Source organism: Phalacrocorax carbo, chromosome Z, assembly GCF_963921805.1.
Source record: "Phalacrocorax carbo chromosome Z, bPhaCar2.1, whole genome shotgun sequence".
NCBI classification, from domain to species: Eukaryota; Metazoa; Chordata; class Aves; order Suliformes; family Phalacrocoracidae; genus Phalacrocorax; species Phalacrocorax carbo.
The window spans coordinates 56,604,568-56,632,281 of record NC_087548.1 but is presented as its reverse complement, the minus strand read 5'-3'; the positions used below and the strand labels follow the sequence as shown (position 1 = coordinate 56,632,281).

The 27,714-nt window shown below is 39.8% G+C and overlaps 1 protein-coding gene across 2 annotated transcripts in view; it reads right to left on the bottom strand.

Moving 5' to 3' along the window:
• Positions 1-27,490, bottom strand: part of LNPEP (leucyl and cystinyl aminopeptidase) — a 61,543-nt gene extending 34,053 nt beyond the window's left edge. Inside the window, exons 1-3 of one of the 2 annotated variants that reach the window (XM_064437912.1) lie at positions 27,138-27,373; positions 5,657-5,763; positions 1,995-2,835 (exon numbers count right to left, since the gene is read on the bottom strand). In XM_064437912.1, coding sequence (XP_064293982.1) covers positions 1,995-2,812 — 818 coding nt within the window. In that variant the 5' untranslated portion in view covers positions 2,813-2,835; positions 5,657-5,763; positions 27,138-27,373. Of the gene's footprint in view, positions 1-1,994; positions 2,836-5,656; positions 5,764-27,137 lie in introns of both variants that reach the window. The other variant, XM_064437910.1, reaches the window with a different exon arrangement.
• Positions 27,491-27,714: the final 224 nt, after the last annotated feature.

Sequence of the window (27,714 nt, the reverse complement as noted above, 5' to 3'; positions counted from 1 at the left end):
GAATGCTGAAGCCTATCACCCGTTTCCCCAGTGGCAACAGATTCTCTCTAATAATCATGCATGTAGTATATGCTCAGAAACAGCCCCTTCATAAGAGGCTTATCAACAGCACTTTACCTGTGGGATCCAAACAGTCATCTGTTTGCATCTCAGTAAAACACACCCACCTTTGTCAGAGATGCAGGCAAACTGAAACAGACCAGCAAGCCTTTAATCCAAATTTATTTCTTAAAATTCTTGATCCCTTAAAGAAAGCCCCTCAGCCTACCTCATGTAAGGGCCAACAGGAAGACATGGGAGTAAAGGGAAGAGGGTTCCTGCCTTATCTCAGTTGCTGACCAGTTCAAGAACCCACTTGATGTTCCACAGTTCATCTGAATGTGCCACGTTTTGCATGTACTTGAAATCAACTGTTGCAGCTAACTTATTTTCTTGTACAATTCAGCACTATCTCATAGACACACTAGAAGCTAGATAAAGGGATTTTTAAAAGCAAACTGTGAGTAAGTTTTAGAAAAATAAATGAGTTTTGGTTTAAATGTCTGTGGTTAATGCTTAGAGAGTCCTGCTGAATCTGAAGCAAAATATCCTGGACTTTTGTTTAGAGAATAGAATAGAAATATATCTTTCTTATGTTATGCAGCTTCCTAACAGTGTATGAAATCATCTTTACACTGAGTATCTTGTTCTGTTTAATTTTTTAAAGATAAGATACCACTGAGGGACTTAATAATTCAAACATTAGCAGCATATAGTTATCATATGATATATCATATGGAGAGAGAAAAATTCTAAGTTTGCCATACTTCTATTTTCTTCTTCAAGGACTCTCACTGAAAAAGTTTGCAACAGCTCAATGAAGGGTCTTGTTTTAAGTAACTGAAAAGAAATACAATCTCAGCACGATCCTCTCCCCAGAGAATAATTTCACGTCTATATTGTCAATTTGTAAAAGGCTGGGTTGGTGGTGCTAATTTTAAGTTCTGCCTTCCCCTTTCAAAAACAAAACCTACGCATAAATATTTGGGGAATTTCCATACAAATTCTGTTGTTGCAAAGATCTGTAACACTGATAACACTGTTTTTTTCTTGCCTTGTTTTGTTGGGGTTTTTTTACATTCCATTTCAGTTCTTTTTTAAGGTTTAGATCTTAGCATTTCTTAGCACGAGCTGGTAGATGTTTTATGTCTTTATTTAGCAGATGTTTTGTGGGCCCTTCAAAACAACTTTCCTGTCAGCAGGTCCCGGACTGACCCATACTGCTCTTTCCACCTTTCTTTTATTGCACTGCTCTCTTTGTAGAAAACCTGCATGGACAATTAGGTGCCAACAAAGGCATGAGCACTCTTATCTATATGACCAGTGTAGGTCTATTCGAAATGGGTGGTGGTGGGTGGTGATTTCATTAATCTTCTCCTTAAAAAGCACTGATTCACACTTTTTAAAAATTACTGTGATGTTTCCCTTTCCTCCAGTCACTGGGGACTTCGCGTGACTGCCATGACTTTTCAAATATGATTGAAAGTAGCTTTGCAACTACATCTGCCAGTGCCCTTAGGACTGTGGGATGAATCTCATTGGGTCCCATGGACTTGTGTAAGTTCAGGTTCCCCAGGTGGTCTCAAACCTGATTTTCTCCTATAATGGTGGGACTTTGTTCCCCCAGTCCCTGCCTTGAGACTCAAGGACCCAAGAAATGTGGGAAGAATTTCCAAAGAGAGAAACTAAAAATTAAATAAACAAAAAGCCACACTATATCTATCTACAACCACTACACTGCACTACATTTAACTGATGGAGACACTGCACTGACTTAATGAACTCATCCATGAAAGACATTTTTCAGGTAGGTTAGTCAGGAGATTAAAGATTGGTTTTGCTCAATAGGAATCAGTTGTACAAAACATCCAATAGAAAAAGCAACCCTTGTTATTTCTATTATCAAAGCAGAATCTAGAAGTGACAGAAGAGAGAAGCTGTATTTGTGGGCATACCTTTGCTTAGAATTTTCATCCTTGTACGAAATTTTGTAAAAGCCATAATAGGTATCTGATAAATTAGATGAATATTCTATGTTGACAGTATAATTCTGTCCTACAAGGAGAGCCTCAGGAGCCATAATTGCAATCTGGTCATGCAATGGATATTCCAGGAATTCAACTGGCTTTGCTTGATGCCCTCCTGCTGAAGTAATGGTTGCCTTGGTGATATTAAGTCCTGAGCTGTGAAGCACAATCTTCCAAGTTACCTGGACGATGTTAACCACTATCTTTACAGAGCCTGCAAATTTCAGAGTAGTTAGGTTTGGCTGCAAGACAAGATCATAATGCAGTGGTACAACATCAGAAGGAAGTCTAATTTTTGCCCATGGAAAAAGTTTTCCATTGGTTGCCAAAGGGTATATTAGTTCCATTGTATGATTTTTTTTATGGCAGCCTTCTTTGGTAAAGGTACATTTGGGAAGAAGATAAATCACCATTATTAATGAAACTGCAATCACAAGAACAACTGTGCAAACCACCACGGTCCTCATAGAGGGCACCGAACATGACCCATTTGCATTTTGTCTATAGACAGACATGTTATTCCGGAGACCCGAGCTTCTGTTCATGAAGGACATCCCCAGTAATTTTGCTGATGACTCATAATCCTCTTCATCATCATCCATTTCATGCTCTCCAAGGCCACGCACCAAGAGCCGGGAGCTCCTTGGTTCATATTCCACTTCATCAGGCTCCAGTGGATGTAAACAAGGCTCTTTTGCCAGGTCAACTACATCAGGCTCTTCTTCAAACATACTGTTTTCAATCATATTCCTGGGTAACTGAATTCGATCTGAAAAAGAAAAAAACATATGTTACATGACAAACAAAAGGCATGACTGTAATGCCTTAAAGGTAATTTACTGAAATACAGAAGGGGGAAACACTTTTACAGCACATATGATCAAGAGCTTTTCAATTTTCTCCCTTAGTTTGTTTCCAGAAAATACTTCTGTGCTTTTCTGCCTACCTTAATTTTTCATTTAGTATATTCAAAAGGATGCTTCCATTGTGCACACTCAATCACGTCTTGCACCATAACTGAGAATCAGATATACCCTAGCATAGCATTCCCAGTTTATTGATGTGTCTTGGCTACCTTTCCTCTACCCCAGTAAACTATATCTGTATTCAACTAAATTAGTTAAGATGCAATATTCTTTATGGTGCAGGGTAAAGCACAGACAGCCAATACAGTTCTAGAGTTGTTTCTGAATATGCTAGTTACTGAGTTCTTTAACAGGGGAGCTAATCTGCCAATGGCCTGGCAGCTACACAAATAAAATATCCAGTTGGCATTTTTAAACTTCATTTTTCACACACAACCCAAAAAAGAAAAAGAAAACTCCCATAAAAATGGCAGTATAAAAACTGTAGTTCCAATTGACATCTTTGTTTAAAATCTAGCTCGTACAACCCTTGAAACAATCCATGTATGTAAGAAGCTAAATCAACACCAGACTGTTTGTCCCCATAAAATTTGTCCTTAATAGATAATAGTTCACTGAATATAAAAGAATTGAAATTCATATCAAATTTTAAAAGCATATTCTCATATTCTATGAGGAGAATTCATGTAGTTGTATTTTGGTTAAACTTCTGGTCATATCTGTAACTATGTGAATGGTTATCTTTCAGCTAACCTGCTCAGTGGGAAGTGGAAAAAATTAAAAACACTGTCGGAAAGAAGTATACACAGGGAATGGGACATGGACACCCAAAAGTAGCTAACTTGGGAGCAAGGAACTTTCATTCGTACTGTATTTAATCCGTAGCACTACAAACAACATAGAAAGGATGTGAATTGGCTTTTGTTACGACACCACAAAGTTGTCTAGAGAGCAAAACTACTCAAATGGAAAAGCCATCTGTATGGAGACGTCTCTCCCAAAAGGCCCAGTAAACCCCATTACCAACATTTTAGGCCCTTGAAATTACAGTTAGTCCCCTGTCACATCTTCTAAGGGACTAGACAAAACTTCTGTCCAATTGCAAGGTTTCAGAAATGAAACTAATCTCTTTCAGACATGAAGGTCTACTGCTAACTGAACAATAATCACGTCATGCATCTATATGCCACATTCTATGTTTTCAGAATGAAAAACAAATTTTTATTTGGATCTAAATATACTGGAAAGTAGGTTGACTTTTATGAATTTCTGACAAGTGTGTATATCTTGTCAATCCGTATATTGCCTAGAAAATCAGTGTTCCTACAATACATTACTGATTTTACCCATATTTCTAAGCCTCCCATCCAATAACTTAGGATAATATTACACAGAAATATATTACATGAATAATTTCAGGAATGTAACTATATATAGCTGCCTGATAGGACTTAAAATGTTGAAGCAGACTAATGGAAGATATCAGGAGAGTAAAGATTTATGGTTTGGTAGTAGCCCCCCCCCATCCCCCTTTTTTTTCAAGTCAGTTTTTCATATGGCTGAAATTCTCAAAGGTGAAAATAAAACAACTTAAAGAAAATATAGCAAGAATCTTTTCAAACCAGATATACCAAAATCCTCAACATTTATTCTAAAATTTATCAAGACCTCCTTTTTCAAGGCCACAAACTCAGAAAACTATAGTGTCAGTAGCTGTAACACTGAAAAGGATGGAGCAAGAAACCTTATTCTAGCCCATGTTCTACGATGCCTTTCTCTTGGTGTGATACCTGTGTATTAAACCTCTAATGATACTTGCCTGGCACTTATTTCAGAGTTAGACTGACAGACCATTCAGATACCTTCAAAACAGTTAACAGCTTCATGAATCAGCATCTTGCATCTCAAACAAAGAACAATTGCTTATTTATTTAAAGTAATTTTTAAAAAGATCAACCTTTCTCAATAAAGGCCTTAAAATAAGAAAAAAAAAAAGAAAATAAAAGATCCTACTCCACAAAACTCATTAAGAGGAAGGTGCTCTGGTCAGTCTGAAAAAGCAATATAGGGATGGTTAAAAGCAGGGAGTTTGCAGGAATTTGGATCTAATTGCTCACCCTTTGTGCCATTATAAACATGCTGCTCTGACTAAGAATAGGCTCACAGGGTCACAGGATACCTGAGGTTGGAAGTGACTTCAGGAGATGATCTACTCCAATCTCTAGGTAAAAGCAGCTTCTAAAAGTTTCCATCCTTATGGCATTTCCCCGTACAGTGCTCATGTTCCAGCCTTCAGGCTGTAGTTCAGTAGTCTAGCACTACAGTCTCTGCACTGGAGCACATGCACTCATACGTCAGATTGGAATCCTCACAGAGTAAAGAGGACAGAAAGCTAAGTTGCAAAAGAAAACACACAGACAAACTAGTGGAGAAAAAAGGGTGGAAAGACAAAGTATTGTGCAACGGAAGCTCTTTGACAATTTGTCTACCCAAGAATAGTTTATCAAGAATTCACTGAACAACTACTAGCAGAGATTCTTATTGATTACTCCCTCAGCTGGTTGCTTTTCAAATCTGCTGGCTGGCTTCAACCAAATTTGAAAACAGACTCAAGATCAAATTTATTCAAGTCCCAACACAATCCCACCCCAAAACAACCAACGGCTGGTGGAAGGCACCCAAATCAATATCTGCTATGTAGAAAAGACAGGTATTAAAACTCACATCTTAACCACTCCAAAAGGTAGCAGCCAATCAGTACACAGCTCCAACCCCAGCCATGGCATGTGCTGCGGCATGGCCAGCAAAAGAGGTAGAAGACAGGGGAGGCACTGCAGAGGGAAGGAGGAGAAAGATAAAGAGCATAAATCTGGCAGAAAGTAGGCTTCATCAGCTCTGCTGCTCATTGAACAATTTCCATTTTAAAGAGCTTATTCTCTAATAAGTTTATTCTAAAGCCAACTACCTTAATATTTTCAAAGTTGCATGCAGGCACTAATAACTCTTTTAGTCAAAAAGAACTATACCAAAAATCTCAAATTGAAACTAAGATAGAAAAGCTACAACAAAAGTCAGTTTCAAGGAAATGCACAGTTTCGGTACCCAAGACATTCATTTCTAGGAAAACAACAGTTAAAACCAATTCCCACAGAAGTATTTGCAAAAATTGGAAGAAATCAAAATCTTGGTTGTTCTGTAGGGCTGAAAATCTGTAAGATCAGAACTTTACTGAAGATCACGGGCATCACCAGACTACTGTTCACCACTGGAAAGCACATAGATAAAGTATCAAAAGGTACTGGAGTTATTTATGCTGATACATGCATTCACAGAAGCACAGAAGTCAGGCTACTTTTTGGAGAGGAACCATGGCAAACACGTTCAAAGCTTTTACAATCAGATAAACTCCAGACTGTTCGGTTCGCTGGAATTTATAACATGATAGTATGAGTTAATCAATCATGGGAATTGAACTGTTATGACCTTTCAGTTTTAACAAATGAGCTGCTACATATAAGCTAAAAAGCCCACAGGAAAGACAAAAAAAAAAAGGGCATTCTTAAACTGAAACAAGACATAAGGAATAAGCAGCAGCCTGAGGAACATGACTGCAACCATCACATCTCACTGTCAGCTTTCATGCCAAGTATGGCCAAGAGGCAAACATTCCGACTGTAAAACACATACTCTAAGCACATTCATTCAGATATTTATGCAGATTAATTAAGATTCCAAATACAACAAATGAAACATTAGTGTTACTGCAAGACTAGGGAACTTTAACCTGTAAAGAAGCTGCCATGATTCCAGTGTACTACCACTGCCATGTGAGAGCTGCAGGTGCACTAGAGGCATTTGTGGTGACACTAGTCCGCAGTTAAGGAAGTACTTATCTGAGCTGCTAAAATGCACTACAAAAATTACCTGTCATCAGGCATGGCAATTTAAATATAAATCTTCACTAAACATAAGCTTAGTGTGAGAGTGAACAAGAAGGTGAAAAAAGGTCATGAGGCTGAGTCTTGTTGCTCCCTAATTAGCACTAATGAAATGAAGCTAAAAGCTTAAAACACACACCCAAGTAAAAGTGATTTTATACAATTCTTCCACAAACTTGAAACCTGAAGATTAGAGGTTTTCAACAACTTCCTCAATACGTGACCTATTATGACATCTAGCAGAGAATAATATGAATTTATTAGAATTAGAAACAATCCTGAGAAGAGAGATGAGGTTCAAAACTAAATGTAATAGACTAATCCAGAAAGCCAATCCTCCTCATACAGCAAGCTTGAAGGCAGACATTTTTCTCAAAATCAATGGTTTTGAAAAACTTTCTTTAGAGCTGCCTCCTGCAACACCGATGCCCAAAAACCTATTGCAACATATCTCCTTATTACAATATTCAGGGGACCACAACAAGCCCAGTCTGTTGTTTTCGGTAAAGAGGACGGAATGCTTAGACATGAAATTCAAATACAGTTTACAACAGGACAAGCCAACAGTACAATAAGGTTGCTGTGCATACTGCACCCTTGGCTAATGTGAACTGCACAGTCATATCTAGGTGGTAAAAGGTGGTATGACGTGAGGACACAACAGTGAGTAATTAATCAGACAAAGCTAAACAGAAGCAGTTCTTTTATCTTGATCCTACTAGACATAGATCTTTCATTCCTATACCCTTTCATAAATTAATCTTTTAACTTACAAAACTTTATTACAATAGGCAAGCTCAGGATAAAACATGATCATGCAGGGCCAATCAGGGGCTGCAGTAAAACTGTCTAGCATTTGCTCCAAGTATTTATTTTGCCTCAAGAGCTTCATTCCCATTAACAAGGAGAATGTAAGCTTTCCCCTGAAGTGTAAAAGCCTCAGGCAACATCATGTAATGAATCTCAGTATGTGCAAAAATAAATTATCTTACGATGTTTTGGTTTTTGGAATCTATTACAAATATTCTGTAGAAAAGAAAAAGTCGTTACTCCTTTGTTTTGCAGAGCCGGTGTCTTCCTATAATGCTGTTGATACCTCTTTATAATGCTAGAAGTATGTACTTTTCCCATGCGAAACAAAAATAGTAATCTCTTGGCTGTCAGGATTTGTGTCTGGGTATTCTATCTCAGAACTGAAATCTCAACATTCAAAATTCTTATACGGATCTAAGAAACCCATTCCTCAAGTACATTCCTTTTTAAAATGTATGCAGAAAATGCTTGAATATAATTGTTCTTCTTTTCTGCTTTCCATATAGAAGTTAAAAATCTAAAACCAGCACAATTTAAACCCAACAATTCCTATTGGTAGAATCAGACAGACTCTCACAACTTTCTGAGACTGGAGTTCAGCACATTATCATCTTTAAATAATGAGCAGGTATCACACAGCATTTTTACTGAAAGAAATGTTAAAAGCATTAGAGTAACACCTGGCATTTTGTAGCAACCAAACCCCTACTGCACAGGTAAGCATAGGAAACTTTCTATTACCTGGGAACAACCTAGAAGCCAAGCAACTGTTGCACAGCATGTTGTCACTGGCCAGCAGATGTAGCAAAACCCAAGGCCAGACCAAATGGCCCTGTAAAAGTGTCCCACCTCGCTGCAGTAAAAACTGATTCCAACAGAATGTAAACTACTTCAGCTGCATTTAAGTAATGGGGAAGAGGGTGTGCTGCCCAAAACAAGACATCTACTGATGTGTTGATGTGTTCTGCACCCGGTGTATCAGCAAAAAACACAGAAAAACGATGAACAAAGTACTTATTTTGCTGCCTGACTTGCTACCAAGCAACTCACTGATATGTCAAGGAATAATTCTGTCCAATGATTTCAGGAGTAACTACAGGTGTTTAACAATGGGATTAACTATTCGGGGCCGTAATACTGTTCTACATACCTAACTGTCCAACTTTGAAAGCATTGACCTTTTCTTAGCAGAAGCAGCTGCTGAACAAACAGCAAAACCCATAGTCAAACCACATGGATTTTGCTCCTACTAGGCTGGCTGCATTTGCTAAGACCATCCAATAGGGCAAAAAGCAACTTTGAAGCATCTTTTTTCTTTAAAAGGTCTATTTTATGGTCATGTAGCTGTCTAAATGCCACCTGTTCTTGAAACCGTGGTGAAACACTTGCAAGAATATGTAGTTCCTAATACATGAATGAACCTGTTACTACAACGGTAAAGTGAGTTTGAGAAAGGATGCCAGCAGGAACAAATGCTGTACCACACAACCTAACTTTAAAAGACAAAACACTCTGCTATTCCTTCAGCGTTGGAAAATTAGTTTTACATTCTTAAGTCTTAGCAAACGGGCAACCCAAAGGCAAGTTCTAAAACACAGATTCAGTTTCACAGGTGCTGAACTGGCATACAGAGGTACTCTGAAGATAACTGAGATTTTAAATACTACACTGCAAATCCTAAAGGTAAGAAGTATTTCAGGAACTGCAGTCACTCCTTTGGTGGAGAATGCCAATTAAAAATCACTAGTTCTGAACACCACTAATTAGAATTTTTATCACTGCCAATAAGCATTAAAGTCAACAGAAATAAGAATATCCGGTCTAGATAAGTACAACTTGTTATCCAATGTTTTTTTTCAACCGATGATGAACAAAATGGCCTTGGCTTGCAAAGAAGTAGAAGTTTAACTGACAACTAAACATCTGAATTGGTAGGCTTTGAAAATGCATGCTTAAAACTTTCATTGTTAACATTTTTCTAGAAAGAAACTTGACATTTTTCTGATTTAAAATATAAAATAAGGCTAGAAACCTTAGTTAATACTACTTATGAACTGCATAACCTAATAAGTCAGAAAGGAGTTTCAAAACTCCAGCAGAGAAGGAAGTGACACTCCACCTCACTTAACCAACCAATTCAGCAAAAGAAATAAGACAAAAAAGATCAAGAAATGGAAGTTACAACTTCGAAAACGTACAATATTTTATAAAAATAGTTTAAGGAAAAATAAATAAATATTTTATGAATAAAATCCTCAAAAGAGATTAATATTGAGGCAATGGTGGGTTTTTTTCATACTTCCCTTCTTATTTAGGCATTATTCAAATCCATACCTATCTATTGTGTCTTATTTATATGCTATATCTTAAGATTTTTGGCACAGGATTTGAACATATAGATTATATTATCTCACTATCAGGTGACACCCAACTTTTTCCCCACTAAATTAGCAAATAATACAAAACATTACCATTGGTTAATTCCTGGCTGAATAAGTCAGTAACTGCCCAGTCTACAAATGGTTACGAGTAACAAAGCTCCTCCCATCTAAAGCCTTCTTTTGACTCTTTCTGAATGTTTGGATGCAGCTTCAGAGTTGCTTTCTGTGTTACTGCCATTTCAAAACCTGCTGGTCAAATCAGAAACAACCTCGCTTCTGTAAGAAACCCATAACATGATCCCTTAGATAAAATTACTGAGCTCAGCAAATATGTGTATGTGAAGTGCCCTCAAATGCTCAACTGTGTAGTAGCTTGTAGCAAAAAATGCATTAGATAAGCCAGCAGTAGTTCTATTAAGTCTCCACACATCTCCAGCCTTACAACTCGTTGCTTGCTTAGGCAAATCATTTTCACTTCATGATCCAAACAAAAGATTATACAAGGGACACTTAAATCAAGTGGCTAATAGCAACTGTACCGGTAGTTAACCTTTACTTTGATTTAAACTGTAATTCCCTATTGATGCAGCTATGAAAGGAAAGCCACGCTTTCTGAGCATGGAGCATACATATGAAGTACAGTCTAGCTTTTAAACAGTTAGCTAGAGCAAACAGAAAAATGGACCCACTCATCTGCAGAACTGCTTGTCATCCTAAAATTTACACCCAGTCCAGAAGAATGGGATGGAGCCTCTCAATCCACCTGAACACTGAATTCATAGAGGTGTACTTCATCACCTTTTTATGCACTTAAAAGGAGACTGCCTCCAAAGTTACTTGTGAAGCACAATTCCCTTCCACCTTTGCTAAAACAGAGAACTAAATAGTAGGAATACAGTCCTCACTGCAGCCAGTGGAGCTACGCAGTCCAGTTCTTGCTATCACAGACAACCAAAACAACTAATGATCAATCCAAACTTTACATGCAATCCTATTCTCAAAAAAAAAAAAAAACCAATCTGCAGAAATATGAACCTGAAGCCAAGCCTTACAACTCTTTTACCTTACCTTAGCACTACCTTCTGTCTATTTCACTGATTACTCACTACCTCAAGGAAAAAGTCTTCAGCATAACAAAAACAAAAAAAAAGAACAAAAAAGATTGGTGCAGTGGGCATTAAATGCTTACTCAGTAATGCAAAATACACTCTTGGAAAGCTTCTGCAGTTCATTTGCTAGCAATATTCCATGCATGGCATGGAATTATTCCCAGAACTGCAGGTTTCCTGCTACTACCTAGTAACCATCCTTCAGGAATTAGATTTGCCATTTGTATCAAACTGTTGACTGCTGTTGTCTAGTGTCTTATCTTTTCTTGATGAATTGTATACATTAGGATAGCCAAAATCAGTACACCGTGGTTGCTGCAGGCTGTTTTATAAATAACCAACAAAAGTAGAAATCAGGCAAAAGACAGGTTGTATATATTAGCACAAAATGGTAAGAAGAGCAGTTGATCAGACCTGTGCTCACAAACAGTTAAGACAAGTGCTGTATGATTCCATCTGAGAGGTATTTATATTTCAAAGAACATTATTTTAAATTCTTCATTCATTGTTTGCTGATAAGCTTTTCTGGGCAGTGCTAGCTGTCCTGGAGAAACTGGCTGCTCATGGCTTAGACAGGTGTACTCTTTGCTCGGTAAAAAAATGGCTGGATGGCCAAGCCCAGAGAGTTGTGGTGAACGGAGCTAAATTAAGCAGGGTTCCCCAGGGCTCACTGTTGGAGCCAGTCTTGTTTAATATCTTTATAAATGATCTCAATGAGGGAATCGAGTGCTCACTAAGTTTGCAGACGACACCAAGCTGGGCAGGAGTGTTGATCTGCTTGAGGGTAGAAAGGCTCTGCAGAGGGATCCAGACAGGCTGGATTGATCAGCCAAGGCCAATTGCATGAGATTCAACAAGTCTCAGTGCTGGGTCCTGCACTTGGGTCAAAACTACCCCATGCAACGCTACAGGCTTGGGGAAGAGTAACTGGAAAGATGGCCAGCCAGATAGGACCTGGGAATGTTGATCAACAGCTGCCTGAACATGAGCCAGCAAGGTGCCCAGGTGGCCAAGAAGGCCAACAGCATCCTGGCTTGTATCAGGAATAGTGTGGCCAGCAGGAGCAGGGAGGTGATCGTGCCCCTGTACTCAGCCCTGGTGAGGCCGCACCTTGAATACTGTGTTCAGTTTTGGGCCCCTCACTACATGAAAGACATTGAATTGCTGGAGTGTGTCCAAAGAGCAACAAATCTGATAAAGGGTCTAGAGAACCAGTCTTATGAGGAGCGGCTGAGGGAACTGGGGTTGTTTAATCTTGAGAAATGGAGGCTGAGGGGAGACCTGAGCACTCTCTATACCTACCTGAAAGAGGTTGTAGCAAGGTGGGTAGTGATTTCGTTTCCCAAGTAACAAGTGATAGGATGAGAGGAATTGGCCTCAAGTTGTGCCAGGGGTGGTTTAGTTCAGGTATTATGAAAAATTTCTTCACCGAAAGGGTTGTTAAGCACTGGAACAGGCTGCCCAGAACAATGGTTGAGTCTCCATCCCTGGAGGTATTTAAAAGACATGTGGATGTGGCACTTAGGGACATGGTTTAGTTGTGGACTTGGTAGTGTTAGGTTAATGGTTGGACTTTGCCAACCTTATGACTCTATAAATTAATTGCTTACCATGGGGATTTTTATCATTAGGTATAAGTCTTATAAATCTGACCTAATCAAGTAAATTATCAATTTGCCTAGACTTTCTCAATTTATTTTCTGATGGCATATGGTATTCCCAGTTACTAAAACTGGTAGAACAGCACACAGTGAACATCACTGTGCCTATTCCCTTGCCCAACTCACCACTTTCACCTCTAACAGAAAGATACATCATCATCTCATCATATCCCACCATTCTTTCCCAGACACCTGCGTCCAAGATAATGCAGAGACAGTTCTGTTTTCCATCATCCTCTTTGTTCCTCTGCTGCTTTCAGAGTAGCAGCTCTTGGACTTCATACTGCTGCTGCCCAGCAGAACATGAAATGATTAAAAACATGACTGAGCTCCTGCTACTTCTCTGAGCACTATGTCCACAGATTCACCACAAGGACTGTACACCTATTTCCAGGAGCAGTTAACACAGGAATTAACTGTGCTTCCCTATTTTGGAGCCTGGGATGGTCACAAACTCTTAACTAGCTCTTGCCTTACTTTTGTTTCCAAGCAAAGACATAGGATTCACTTAAATTCTAATTCCTTCCCTCTCTAACTGCCAACTCTCCCTCTCTGTCGCAGTATGTCTTGTCTTGTCATAGCTTGGAAATAAATGTCTCAGACTTTGGAGGAAGCAATATAAAACAAGTGCAGAAAAAGTACTTAAATAACAAACAATTTTAAAAATGGCTTTGTTGTTCTTCTAACCTACCACTCAACCTAAGTTATATAGGATTTCTTAAATTTTGCCCATGGACAATTGATTTACAGCATAGCCAGTAAATAACCTCTGTTGCTATTTTCATGCACAGTACATAGACACAGCTCTCCAGGACACAGCAAGTCACTTGGAGAAAGAGTAGAAGGGCATTGGCACAGACTGTTGATGATCACATGCAAAAACCCTGAATATTTTGGGAAAACTATGCAAAATCCTAACCAAAACCTCATGCTTTGATGGGCCAGGGAAGCTGTAATGTTTCTGGTTTTCCCCCACCCCAGCAAGAGGAAAGGGAGTGGGAAGGGAAACCTCAAATTGAAAAGTTATATTTATTCAGAGTCTGCATGAAAGCAAATTACTCGTCTTAAGGGATTTCTGGCCCTGAATCTTAGAGAAAAACTCCATGCAGTGATACTTGGCATGGGTCCTAAGAGAAGCATAACTTCTTAAATTAAAGACATGGTCAAATCTCTGAGTGCACACATTTACCAGAAAAAGAAGAAACTAAAATCTCACTTATGAAATCTGACATTTGAAAGATACTACACTTTATTAGTGGATATTGTATAAGTAAAAATTAAATCTCCATGTTTTCAGAACTCTTGCTGCAAAATTGCATGTTGCTGGAGCAGTAATTAAGGTCACTTCTCCTGATGACCAATGAGAGTTGTGCAGCTAAATTCCCGTCTGAGGATTATCCGTATTCCTCACTATGTTTTCTAGTGGCCTAACAGTGACACTCTTGCAATAATACATGGGAAACTCAGATTTGTTTTATTAATCCTTTTAGCACCAAAGGAAACAATGAAAAACTCAAACACTATAGCTAGAAGTTGGGAATAGCAAAATTTTTTTTTCCTGTATGGAAATAACCAGGAAAGATGAGACAGCTGAGAACACACTTCCTCTCTCCCCTTGCCCCTCCTTACTGGCATTACACAGTTTCAGACCTAATGCAACCTGTCCATCATTATGACCGTATACTCCCTTTGCCATTTTAAGAAATTTGCAAAAGGGCAGGCTAGTACAGTCTGAAGGACAACAGTTCAGTTGCATTAAACCAAACTAAGTGAGACAGCTCTTACAGAAAAGCTAGTGCTGCATTTTTTTTACATGCTTGTAACTGTTTTTTCATGGTAACACAATACAGTGCAATACAAAACCATACAGGAATGAAGGGATGATGGAAGCAGATGCAACAGCAATATACATATAAAACACTTCAGCATTAATGCTGAACATCATATAAATATCACAAACATCTTAATACTTTTTCTAAAAAAAAAAAAGGCAAAAAAAAAGAGTGAACGCTAACAGACAGACTTAAAAGTGATGGCCTTATGTAATGGTTCTACCTTTAAATTGTTGTAACCTGTGATTTCAGCTGCATGTTATAGGATTACTATAGCAGGAACCACCCGAACCAGTGGAGGAGAAACCTTACAAGCAGCAGTGCAAGTGCAGCAGTGACCCGACCTGAGCTGGCTTTGGTGCCCGTAACTCCACGTTACACACCACCTCTCTTGTCCTGAGTGACCACCAGAACAGATGGAGCCCAAAGGTATGGATCAAGTGAACTCAGTGGACATATTGCAGACATTAGTGGACATTTTAAAGACATTTTACAGGGGTGGTCCATGGACCAAGGGAACGATGCCTGTGTATTATATCAAAGGATGGGAAGGGGGGGGGTGGTTGATGAGGTTCTATTGGATAGTGTGGGACCTGAGTGTGACATAAGTGGTATGGAATAACGGGTAGATACTGTCCTGGTTTCAGCTGGGATAGGGTTAATTTTCTTCTTAGTAGCCGGCATGGGGCTATGTTTTGGATTTGTGCTGAAAACAATGTTGATAATGCGGAGATGTTTTAGTTGTTACTAAGTAGTGCTTACACAGAGTCAAGGCCTTTTTCAGCTTCCCATGCTCTGCCAGGTGCACAAGAAGCTGGGAGCGTGCACAGCTGGGGCAGCTGATCCCAACTAACCAAAGGAATATTCCACACCATACGATGTCATGCTCAGTATATAAAGGTGGGGGAAAAAGAAGGAAGGGGGGACATTCAGAGTGATGGCATTTGTCTTCCCAAGTAACCACTATGTGTGATGCAGCCCTGCTTTCCTGGGGACGGCTGAACACCTGCCTGCCCATGGGAAGTAGTGAATGAATTCCTTGGTTTGCTTTGCTTCTGCGCGCAGCTTTTGCTTTACCTATTAAACTGTCTTTATCTCAACCCAGGAGTTTCCTCACTTTTACTCTTCTGATTCTGCGCCCCCTTCCCACCAGGGGGGAGTGAGCGAGCAGCTGCGTGGTGCTTGGTTGCTGACCACAACACCTTACTATTCTAATCAGATCAGATCAGAATTTGATGTCCATAGAGGGAGGTTTTAATCAATATCCAAAATATATTTTACCCCCTTAAGAAGCTTTTACTTATATTAGTACGCACCTACATAGAGTACATGAATTCAGAGCCCCAAGTCAGCAAGGAGTACATGGATCACAGTTAAGGTCTATAAAGCATAGGTGTCTCTATACAATAATTAGTCCTTGTTTACACTAGAAAGGCAATTAATGTTCACTGCAAAAATTTAACTCTTTTTACAGTCCACTGTTTCCTATTGCTCTGTTTTGAAGTAAGTTTCACCCTTCAGTAGTGTACTGGTTTTGGCTGGTATAAAGTTAATTTTCTTCACAGTAGCTCCTACAGTGCTATGTTTTGGATTTGTAAACAAAAAAGTGTTGATAACATACCCATTTTTTAGCGCTTGATGAGCAGTGCTTCCACAGTGTCAAGCCTTTTCTGCTTCTCACACTGTCCTGCCAGTAAGCAGGCTGGGGGGTGCACAAAAACAAGTCAGGCTGCTACAAGATTGATGTCACTACTTTCTCTCTTAAATTACTGAATTCAGAAGACAGAAGAGAGTAATCCAATAGAAAAAAGCACAGCCAAGAAGTATTAGGGAAGATGAAGTATTGCTACCAAAATCTGTGGATCATCCATGTGTCTTGCCTGCTTTTTAGAGATAGAACAGAAGCAATAGATAGCCTAACAGCAAGTCCTTCATTCCCATGCTGCTGCAAGATCACATATGTACATTTTTAATAGATCAAAAACACAGACAAATATGCATATATACTTTTAGATGCTGAATGCCATAATTTAAAAAAGAAACAGAAACATTAAAGCCACTTCTGCTTCCTGTTGATAACGATGCTAAACCAGCATTTTCTAGTCCTCTGAACATTACTTAAGTACCAAAAAAAACCAGAACAAAAACAAACAAACAAAAAAACCACAACAAAAAAAACAGAGAATGGGACACACTGGCTTAGACAGAACAGACCCCAAAAAAGCCTTACATAAAACAACCTCACTGAACTGAAGTGGGAGTTTTTCTGTTTGGCTAAGATGTCACTCACCATCCTTCACTGATACAGATTAACAGCACTTCCATTTGGTGTGGTAAAAACCAAGACAGGCTCTGTGCTGTTTGCAGTGTCATACTTACATGCGAACATACATGGTGACCCTCTGTACAATTTTATTGTAAGCTCTTATCAAAAGGCAGGCACTAAAGAAGTCTGTCCATGATTTGAAGTACATCCTTGTGAGAAATGCCACTTTGCAAAGGTTTGATTTCAGGAGACAAATAAGGCTGTAAGGCTAAGTGTAATCGAACTGACAGAGGCTTACAAGAATCTGCCTAGTTAAGCACATATCATGGCTTCCACAATTAAGTCTCAACAGACAGACAAGAAGTGCACAAAACAATGCCGGTTTGGAAAAAAACCCCTTTTTTCACAATTATTGTACCATCCTAACTTGAAAATTAATAGTTTTTCTTGTATTGCAAAGGAGGACAAATGCTGCTTTCCAATCCAAAATAAGCAAGGGAATGCAAGTTCCAAGCCATGCAGGGTCTCTCTCTACTCTACTTCCTCTCCTTCAGCCTGTACTGGAAGGTCTACTTTTGCTGCTTGTTTGGGTTTTTTTTTAATAAATGTGAGTTGCAATATTGCAATAGTGCGCTTCTGCACATACACTGGAGCAAAATTCTGCCAATTGGACTGTATCATGGAAATTAAAACAATACATAATTAGGTATTTTAAGACCCACTCTTATCCTAAGTTGCCATAAGAAACAGGAGCTAAGAGTGTAATCTCATGTAAGCTACTGTTGATTAATCTTGGGTGCTCCTAAAAGGTTTTCTGAAAGTCTCTTCCTGAGTTTTAAGGAAAGCACAATTGCATTTTCTTTGGCAAGACCTCAGGCTGAAGAACCACATGGATCAATTACATTTCAACATTTACCAACTGCATTTCTAAGTAGATAGCCAGACTATTACGATAGGTCTTTTCAAATCTTTACTTTCATGTCATCAACAAAAAGAAATCTTCATGGAAGACGAAAAAAGAGGGTGGTTCATTTACAGAACATTTTACCTATTCAACTGGCAAAAAATATAAATATACTTTTTTTCACAACTATTTCTGGAGGTCAATGGAGGCAACTGGAGAATTTAAGGCTAACCAATAAAAGTTTGGATTTTGATATCCAATGCAGATCCAGTATCGTGACCGTTCACATCTTACCAAATGTTTTCAAATTTCAATCTGGTACAAGTTAGGTTTCCACAGTGAAAAGGTGGGGCGAGTTGGAGGGACAGGAAGAGAAGGGCATTGTTTTAAGTCACACTTTGCTCTTTGGGGACTATGGAGAAAGAGAACCTTCTACAAGTCCCAACAACATTTAGCCAGTGTTCCATCCTCAGCCACTGGTTGAACAAAACACAGGGTGGGAGAGAGGGCTCTGAACTTGAATTTTAAAACATGGTGTTTTCATTTCCTGTTTCCAGTTTGATCAAGGGTATGTTTTGCAATTAAAATGATAGCAGATGTTTAACCACAGGGGTCTAATGAAAAGGCCCTGAGTCTTGGAGACATGAGGGAAGTTGTGTCTCGGATTTCTTGAGCTACTGAACTCCCATACTCAGGACTGCTGTCTTCTTCACTATATCTGTCCATCAGTTTCATGGCTGATAAATACCAGGCTCATCACATCTGAAGTTACAAAAGATTTCTCTGCCAGTATCAGTTGTTCTGAGGAAAAACCTTTAGAGAGCTTTGCAAAACATCTAACAGGCTGTCAGGCATACAGTATGACAGACTGCATACAACCTGATGCTTGCTTAGTCTTTTTTTTTTAAAAAAGCAATAAATTCAAACTACCATACCCTATCATCTTGAAGTGTCTAAAAAAAAAAAAAAACCCAGTGTGCTTTCCAGATTACTATTGTTACTTAATACACACTTGACAGCTCCAGTCATAATACTATGCAAACCTATTTGTAGGTCACAAGCAAGTATTTTATGTTCACGGCTTCAGAACTGATATTTCAGCTCACAGAAACAATAATGCCTAAAGGTTATTGCCTATGATTCACAGCACTGTACATTTTATATGGTCTTCATAGGGCAACAATACACCCCCCTAAATTTTTGTCAGTCTCATAACATAACAAGAGAAAGGACTTTATGATAGAGAAAGAAGTGGCAGTGTGTCTGCACGTAAGCTTAAGAAATACCAAGATCTAAATTGCTCCAAAACCCTAGCATGTATCATATATCAGCTTTGAAATCATCTTCATTACAGCCACCACCATGGGGGTGGGGGCAGCTCAGATACCAGACACTTTTCAGAAGGTACCCTGAGATCATCTTTCACTCATTCTCACCATAGGAAAAGCAGGTGGGAGAGCTGCAGACTGCACAGAGTATCAGAGGGATCTATGCAGCAGATGAACATGCCCCACAGGGTTTGTGAAAGGTTTCTGCAGAAATATCAGCAGGGTCACTCTAGACCCTACCCTGAGTGAGCTCCAGTGAACAAGCTGTGCATACAGGCAGCTATTTTGATCTTGTGCGCACTCTGGGTTGCTTTGCCCAGCAATGTTCGTATCCTTGGCCATGTGACTGTTATTGGAACATATATACATTTCAGAACACATATGCTGCTACCAGGAAAACAAAGGAAAACAGCAAAATGAGAGGAACAGATACAACAGAAATAAAAATTAAAAACCTTGGTTCCTCTCAAGGCAAAGCGTATTTTTAATCACCAATTTTTATTTAGAAAAGAAGAATTTCTGTAGACCATAGCCCTGCCAATGATACAACCCCTCATAATAACAGTTCCATTCTGCTCCACATGAGGTTTTTTTGCCTTCGTTGCTCTTAATCCCATAATCATAACTTTTACAGGTGAAAAGTTACCACAATATGGCCTACTCTTTCTGTTAAAAGCACTGAAGTTTGACAAAGACAACATTTAGAATCTACATATTGTTCTTCCACATACTCCACACAAATGGCTTTCACTGCTTTATGTATACATAGACAGGGAGAGAAAAACAACCACAAAGAACTTTTAAGTATAAAGGATATAGGCCCTCCTGAATTTTAACATTTAGTGTCATCTTTTCTATTCTAGGCACCATCCCTCAGCACAGCACTAGCCTGAACTTTTGCCAAATCAATCAAGAGAGTTGCCAACAAGCCAGTTGCTGTGATGGAGCTTGCTAGCCTAATCAGTGTACATAATGCAGGACAAACACAGCATTCCTACCACTGCAATGCGGCCACCGTCAGAGTAGCCTCACAGTATTATAATCAGAGAAGACAGATATGGAAGAAGATTTAATCTGTTTCCTTGGGTTTTGTTTTTTATTTGTTCAAAGTTTAACAGGTTGCATGGTTTTAAACATCGTTAGTTCTTATTTTCTTTTCATTTATCTTTTTAATTGCTGAAGTGCAAATTTTGTAATGGTTCCTTTAATTATTTTCCAGTTGTTTGTACAATAGTACTTTACATACACTTAGAAATTCTCAGTTGTGCCAAAAGAGGCGCCGAGGCCTCATTACTATCCCCATTAGTGATAAAAACCACAAATTTGGATAACAAAACTGACAGTTTATACATGCTGTATTCACAGTTCCATTTTCTGAAAAACCTGCTCTTTGTCCTTCTCTTACTACAGTTTGCAGCTCAGAAGCAATGAGGCTTCTAAAGTACTCTGAAGCTTTTTGGACTCCTACAAATACAAGCCTGGCTTTTTCCAGAACAATTCGTTCACATGCATGAAAAACAGTTAAAAGTGACTCTATCAGTGTGTTAACAATTAATTATTACTGCAGAAGAAAATGTCAGATTTTATACAAAAGAAAGGCTTAAATAAAAAGCAGAGTTAGGCCCTGAAGCAGTAGGCAAATTAGGCACATTCTTAGTTTTAAACACAGCTGGTTCCCCATAAATGTCAATAGCACTGTGATGGAAGTATTGTTACACAAGAATTCCAGTGTTTGCAGAATCCATTCCTTTAATGTCAAAGAGTGATTACAACCCAAGAAAAGCTCTCTGCACTCAGCTATGCTTACTAAAGCACAGTGAAACAGAATCCTCCAAACAGTGTCGTGGGAGCTTTGGTAGGAAAAAACATCCCAAAATCAAAAACCACCTTATTTCCATAGGAACAACCGAAACACCAGCAGTGTCTCACATTTCAGGGGAATCAAGATTCCTCTCTCTCTGGTCTTCACTAGGTGTAGTAAGGATGACCACTCCTGCAGTACATTATTACACACCCTGAATCATCCAATAGAGGAACTGGGCACTGAGATCTTCTTTGACTGCATTTTGTGAGACCACCCTCATGATGGAATAAAACATCAGCTGTGCCCCAGGGAGCCAAACTGAGCAGAACCCAACACACCCTATTACCCTGAAATTCCTGTCTCTTTAACCAAATGGTTGAGTTTTCCAGAGCTATTCCCTCCCCTTCTTCCTTCCCATTTCCTTCAAGAGTCTCCATCTGTTCTCCCTCTTTCTTTCTGGCTACAAGGTGCATAATCTTTTTGTGATTCTTACTATTTAAGGTTAATATACTTCCACTGTTTAAAGCGGTATCAAAAATAGTCAAAAGACAGCTATTTGAAGATATATATGTACTCTTTAAAAAACTTACAGGCACTTGAAACCCGGCTCACAAAAAATGCTGATGTATTTTAAAAGTTAATTTGATGTTATCTGAAGTGTTGGACAGAAGCCTAAGCAATCTAATGCATAAAAAATTCTCTGATAGATAAAGGAATAATGTTGTTCTCACTCATAAAGAAATCTTAATGTTTTTGCTCTTCTACAAAATCTTTGCTTTTGTACTTAATGAAAAAAAAAAATTGTCCAGCAGAGCTGGAAATTCAGTGAACTTCCTTCACTCAAATCACTGAGTGAAGGAGGAAAAAGAAAACTTGAATTATCTGAATGCAGCCGAATTCATCAGTACTGAAATCAGAAACATTCGTTAAATAAAGGTAAATTCAGCTTCTTCGTAGGTAGTCATTATACCAATACCCATCAAATATGAAAAAAATATTTAGATTAGTTAAACAGAAGTGGGTTTATCCTAGCTTTTATTAGTCTTCAGCATTTTCTATGGCAGTCATCATGGGGCTTTATCTAGCACACGTGCACATAGTCTCACAAATGTCAAAACACAGTTGCTGGACTTTGCATCATCTTCCCAAAAAAGATGACAAGACAGTCGTGGAATACTTTTACGTGTGGATATTGTGGTCAACATAAGCTTTCAACATTTTTCACTCATGAGATATACAGATACTCAGCGGCTTCATTCACTCTACAAGTGGAATACCATTATCTCAGTGGAAAAATACTAACAAACAATCCATGGTGAACATCTATACTCTCACCTTCAGACACTGTTTTAACAGCGAAAGAGATTTTCAGTCTCTTTCCAACTCACAGTGTTTGGTCTTGCTGAAAGAAAACACCTCAAGCAGATTAAGTTTCTTCTCTCTTCTCTCTTCGTATGTTCATCTACTTCCCTCATTATTCTGATCATTAAATTGCTTTTCACTTCATAACAGGTGGTGGAGTACTCTGCTCCAGATATGTTGCTAATACACCCAGATCCCAGCTTGCACTGTCAAGTGCCAGCAAAAGAAAGCATGTAAGTCTTAGTCTGTGTATGTGTATGAATGGAGCCCAGATAGGGATGATCACTCTCAGCTACACAGACTGCATCAAATTACTGAGTTTATTTCTGAGCATCCATTGCTAGACAGGGAGTTCACAGAAATGCAGTAAAAGCAAATAAATATCCAACTCATTGAGAAAACAGGCTCCTGTTTAGCTTAGCTGACACAGGAACACAAGATACAGATGCTACAACATGGCTTTGTGGAAAAATATTATCCAGCAACATACACTTGAACAACATGAACTCACATTTAGAAACAGATGCCATGAGCATTTTTTCTGTCATTTTTCTGTAACATTTGACTAAAGTTAAATGCTGGGATTATGCAAAAGATAGGGAGGGAAAAAAGGCACTGCCAACAGACATCTTAGATTTTTTTTGTCTACCATCTTACCAGAACAGATTACTCCATCTGCTGTTTAGGACTGAATAATACAGTTTAAAACAAACAGGAATCCTTCTGCTCCATAACACAACAATATATAATATTGATAGTTAAGGGTATGCCTGTTGCCCCCAACAGAGGTAAGCTATGCACACAGAACACGCTCCTGCAATCTCCAGTACATTTATATAATGAACAAAACTAACACAAGGAAAGAAAATATTTCAGAATTGACAGGAAATAGCTGAAATAGCTATATCTTGCAAATGACATTTTTCATTTTGTAAATGACATTACCTAACTTAGTTTATGTCTACCTTCTGCAAAAAAACCCTTCTTTTAATGAAACCCTTTTTATTTTGTTCACCTGTTTAGTTATGTAATTAATTTTAAAGTTTCCATTTCCTGTGTAAAAAAAAAAAAGGATAAAACTGAGTCAAGAATGTCAGTGAAGGTTAATGTTATTTGCATTTCAGGAGATCAGCACAATTTAACCCATCTGCAGTTACTTGTTCATGCACATCACCTGTCTTAAGTGAGAAACACACTAATAGCTCACTGCTACCTTTCCCTTTCATCTCAAATGGAAAAGTTCCACGTTTAATGCATTAAATAGGAAATGGTGAAACGACCTTTCAGAAACACATAAAATCTAAAAATAGAAGCAAAAGGCTTGCAAAAAAGTTTGTAATATTTTTGAAAAAAGAGATGCCCCAAATTACAACATATCCGCTTTAGTCAGTATTTCGTTTGTTTTGTTGTTGTTTGTTTTTTTTTTAGTGAAACTGTTTAGGTAACAAATGACTAGTCAGAATTAATGAGTTCTGCTCCCTGATTTGCAGTTCCCAGTTCAGAGGAATTTTAGATCATAAAACTTTGGGAAAAAAAAACCAACCAACTATGTGCAACAACAAGGAAGTTTTCCATGCACTTTTAACTATGCTTTAATTATTCTTATTTCTGGAAAGGTCTCAAATTAAGAACAGTCAGGTAAAATAGAGGAATTTGTCTAAAAAAATAAAATCTTACCAGTAACCATTTCTAAAATATTTATTAATTTATAGTATTTATCACATTTCTGGGGAAGTTCAGATTGGACTTAAGGAAAAGGTTCTTCACTGAGAAGGTGGTTGGTCACTGGAAAAGGCTACCCAGGGAAGTGGTCACTGCACCAAGCCTGTCAAGAGTTCAAGGAATGTATGGATGACGCTCTTATTCATATGGTTTAGTTCCAGGTAGTCCGGCAAGGAGCAGGAAGCTGGGCTCGATGATCCTTATGGGTCTCTTCCAACTCAAGATATTCTATGACTCTATGATTAACTCAGCTATTCCAGGCCCTAAAAATAGATCTGCAATTAACTGTTCTTCCAGAGCTACAGACCTCACACATTATCTCCAACTAAAATTCTGGGCAGGAGGGAAGGCATACCAGAGATCTCTCCAAAGAGGACTGTATCTAAGTTTCCAGTACAGTGATGGGGGGGGGAAGGGTGAAGTCAAAAAAGAATTCATAAATACTTTTATTTAGGTTATCTGAGTATTTCCACTGGATAAACTATTCTATTCAAACAATAAAGAGTTCAGTACACCCACTAACATTTCAAGGAAAGGATGATGGTTTCTTTGACTTTTGAAATCAATTAAGGCTGTGTTTTTGCTTTAATTTAAAGCAAAGAGAAACCACCAAATATTGCATTAGAAAAACAGTGATCTTCCACATCCACTTTAATGCATTTGCTGCCTTAAGGACTATTTCAAGATACATGTCTCTTCTGAAACAGCTCTGTATCAGCAATGTAAAACAACAAATTTGTCTTCTTGTCTGTTTGACAAATGGGCATAAGAGTTATGAATCCAAATGAAATGCTTTTGGAAAATCCTAAGATTCAGTCTGTTCCTTCTGTTTTATAAGGGTAAAAGCCCCAAAGAACACAGAGGGCTACAAATATAATATTGTAAGTTCCTGTGATAGCCATCTTTTCCACTGAATTTACACAGCACTTTGCACAGGAAATCAACATACAGACTCACAAACAAAACTCTTTACAGCTATATAAGTCAAAATAAAAAACCTTTCAGTTAACCTGAAGCCCAGTTTATTTGAAAGATTTGATGCCTACAAAAGCTTCCAGATCACCAGCCATGGAAATGAAAACTCTATTAAAAAAGCGCCCTCTTCACTTCAGATTTTAGCAGCTCCTAATTAGCACCAAATATGCATCGATACCATCAAAATAATGAGCAACATCTCTGCTCTCATATTCACACATTCTCTTTAGTGCTCCTTCCAGCATAGCCAGCCTTCTAGAGGAAATTCATTGACCAGCTTCAGCTCCAAATTTTCTTCGAAACAGTCTCACCATCATCTCCAGGCTTTTCATTTCAGGGAACAAAATTAGGAAGCTCTGTGCATGAATATTACTGCTCAGTACCACAAAGTACCTTTAACCTGTGTGCTCAGACACACACTGCCATTTCTTCCACTTGCATGGATAAAGAACATATTTTTTTTTTACATTTTATTGCACAGTGCAGTAACAGTATTATGTCAAACAGACTTTTAAATTGATAGCAACATGATGGCTGTCTCTCTCAAAGGGAACGGACTTAGCAAGATGACTTTTAAAAAAAATCTTCCCAAAGCAGCATTACTATTACAGACACGGTCTTTTTACCATGCATACAGGAATGCAGATTACAACCCTGTGATGGTAATAAACTGTAGCTGAAAGATCTTCTATTAATGCCAGGATTAAGTACAAAACTGAAACATCAACTGCTTGTACACACTGTAATTTTAACATGACAAAAAAGCCCACAACCTCCATAGAAGAGTTATTTAAAAAAAAAAAAAAAAAAAGAGGAAGGAAAACGTCCATCTTGCTAGTTAAACCAACAAAATATGCCCAGCGCTAATAACCTTCAGATTCTAAAAAGAGCGGCATACAAAGGATAGGGAATTTTTAGTGTACCTGAGAAGAGGGAAGCATAAAGCAATGACAAGATATTCTCAGGTGGATCAGAAAATTTACTTTTTGCTGCATGGAATTTTTCTGAATTTGGCAGAAGTTTTGTACTCTGAATTGTCAGGTCACTGAGGAGTTAAAATATAACGCAGCAAACACTACCTCATGCTTTAGCTATGGCTACCCAACATACTTGTCATTTAACAGACCAAATCCCACCTGTAACAGAAGTGCTGTATTTTCAACAGGAAGGCTGTTGTTTTACCCAGTGTCTTGCCCTAATTCCATATTTGGCATTGGTCTTGTGTCTAACCAAACATACTTTAGTTTCAGTTTGATCTGAGAGCTTCTTCCTCTGTCCTGGACGGGTAGACTGTGTTACTAACACAGAGGCAGTAGGAACATGGACTGCACATGGCTTCATGTCAGTCACAAGCACAGGCTGCACACACAATGTTGCATCACGATGTCATCAAACGCTCCTCTTTGCTTACCTCAAAGCTGCAACCACATCGTTATTTCAAGCGCTTCTGTCAATACACGGACAATTCTGAAAGCTTTCTGGCTTCCCGTAACACCCTGAAACATTGTTCCAAACACCCCAGATCCTCCTATATTTTATTTCTCCTTTCCCTCGGTCGGAGGAGACTGTTCAGAGTGCCTCGATCAGGAAAACGGCTAAACTAAGGGACTGGTTCCTCCTTCCCATCAGAGCGCCGTGATGGTTTTGGCACTCCAGGCGCACATAAGGCTCTTTCCTCGGAGCAATACATAGTGAGAGCACACCCGCGAGTGCAAGTTGTCCCGGCTCCGTAGCGTCCGTTATCTGCCACCGTGAGACCACGGCCAGGCAACCAAAAGCGCAAGAGTACCGAAAAAGAAAGGAAGTCTCTTCTCACCTTCCTAGATAAAGGCATGTGCGCCTAATTAACCCAAATAAAACAAGGTCTGAGGGAATTTCCCAGCTGCCGACCACGGGGGCCGCACGACTGAGAAGCTTCCCCTGTTCCTCCAGGCAAGCAGACCCCGCCGGGAGCCCCAGCTGCGCCCAGGCCCTGCGGCGCGGGGCCCGCCCGGGAGCCCCCTGCCCGGGGGGCGGCAGGCCTGCCGCGGGAGGCCACGGGCCCCGTCCCGGGCGCTGCCGCCGGCTCGGGGCGCGCCCGCTGGCAGCGCGGCGCTGCCGCGGTACTCACCGCTGGGAAACGGCTCCATTTTCCTCCCGGAGTCCGTCCTCGGCCCGAGAGAGCGAAGCCCTGGCGAGGGGGAGGAAACGCGGCGCGGAGGCACAACCACGACTCTTCACTCTCCCTCCTGCCGCCGCATGCTCCCGGGACGGGCGCTGGCTGGGGCTCCGCCGGGCTGCTGCGCCCCCCTCGCCGCAGTCACTGCCCACGGGCCCTGTACCGCCCCTCCGGCGGCCGGGGTCACAGCAGGCTCAGCCCGCGGCTCCTGCTCAGCGGCTTTTCGGAAGGAGCGAGCCGTCACCAAACATCTGCCCGGGCCTCAGCGCCTACTTCCCCCTCAGCCCCCGCCTGGGCCACGCTGCACCGCCTACTCCTCACATAGACCCGCCCGCCTCACGCCCGGGCGGGCCGAGGCGGGCGCAGACCGGCAGCAGCGGCCCCCTGCGCGGCTTTCCGACTCGCGGGGTAGCGGGTGTCGGGGTGCCCGTCCCCTGCCCCTGGTCGCCTGGGCTCCTTCGGGCGCGCCAGCCGATGCCGGACGAATGATCGGCCGCGGTGGGGCCCGGGCGCTGCCCCGGGGGTGCCT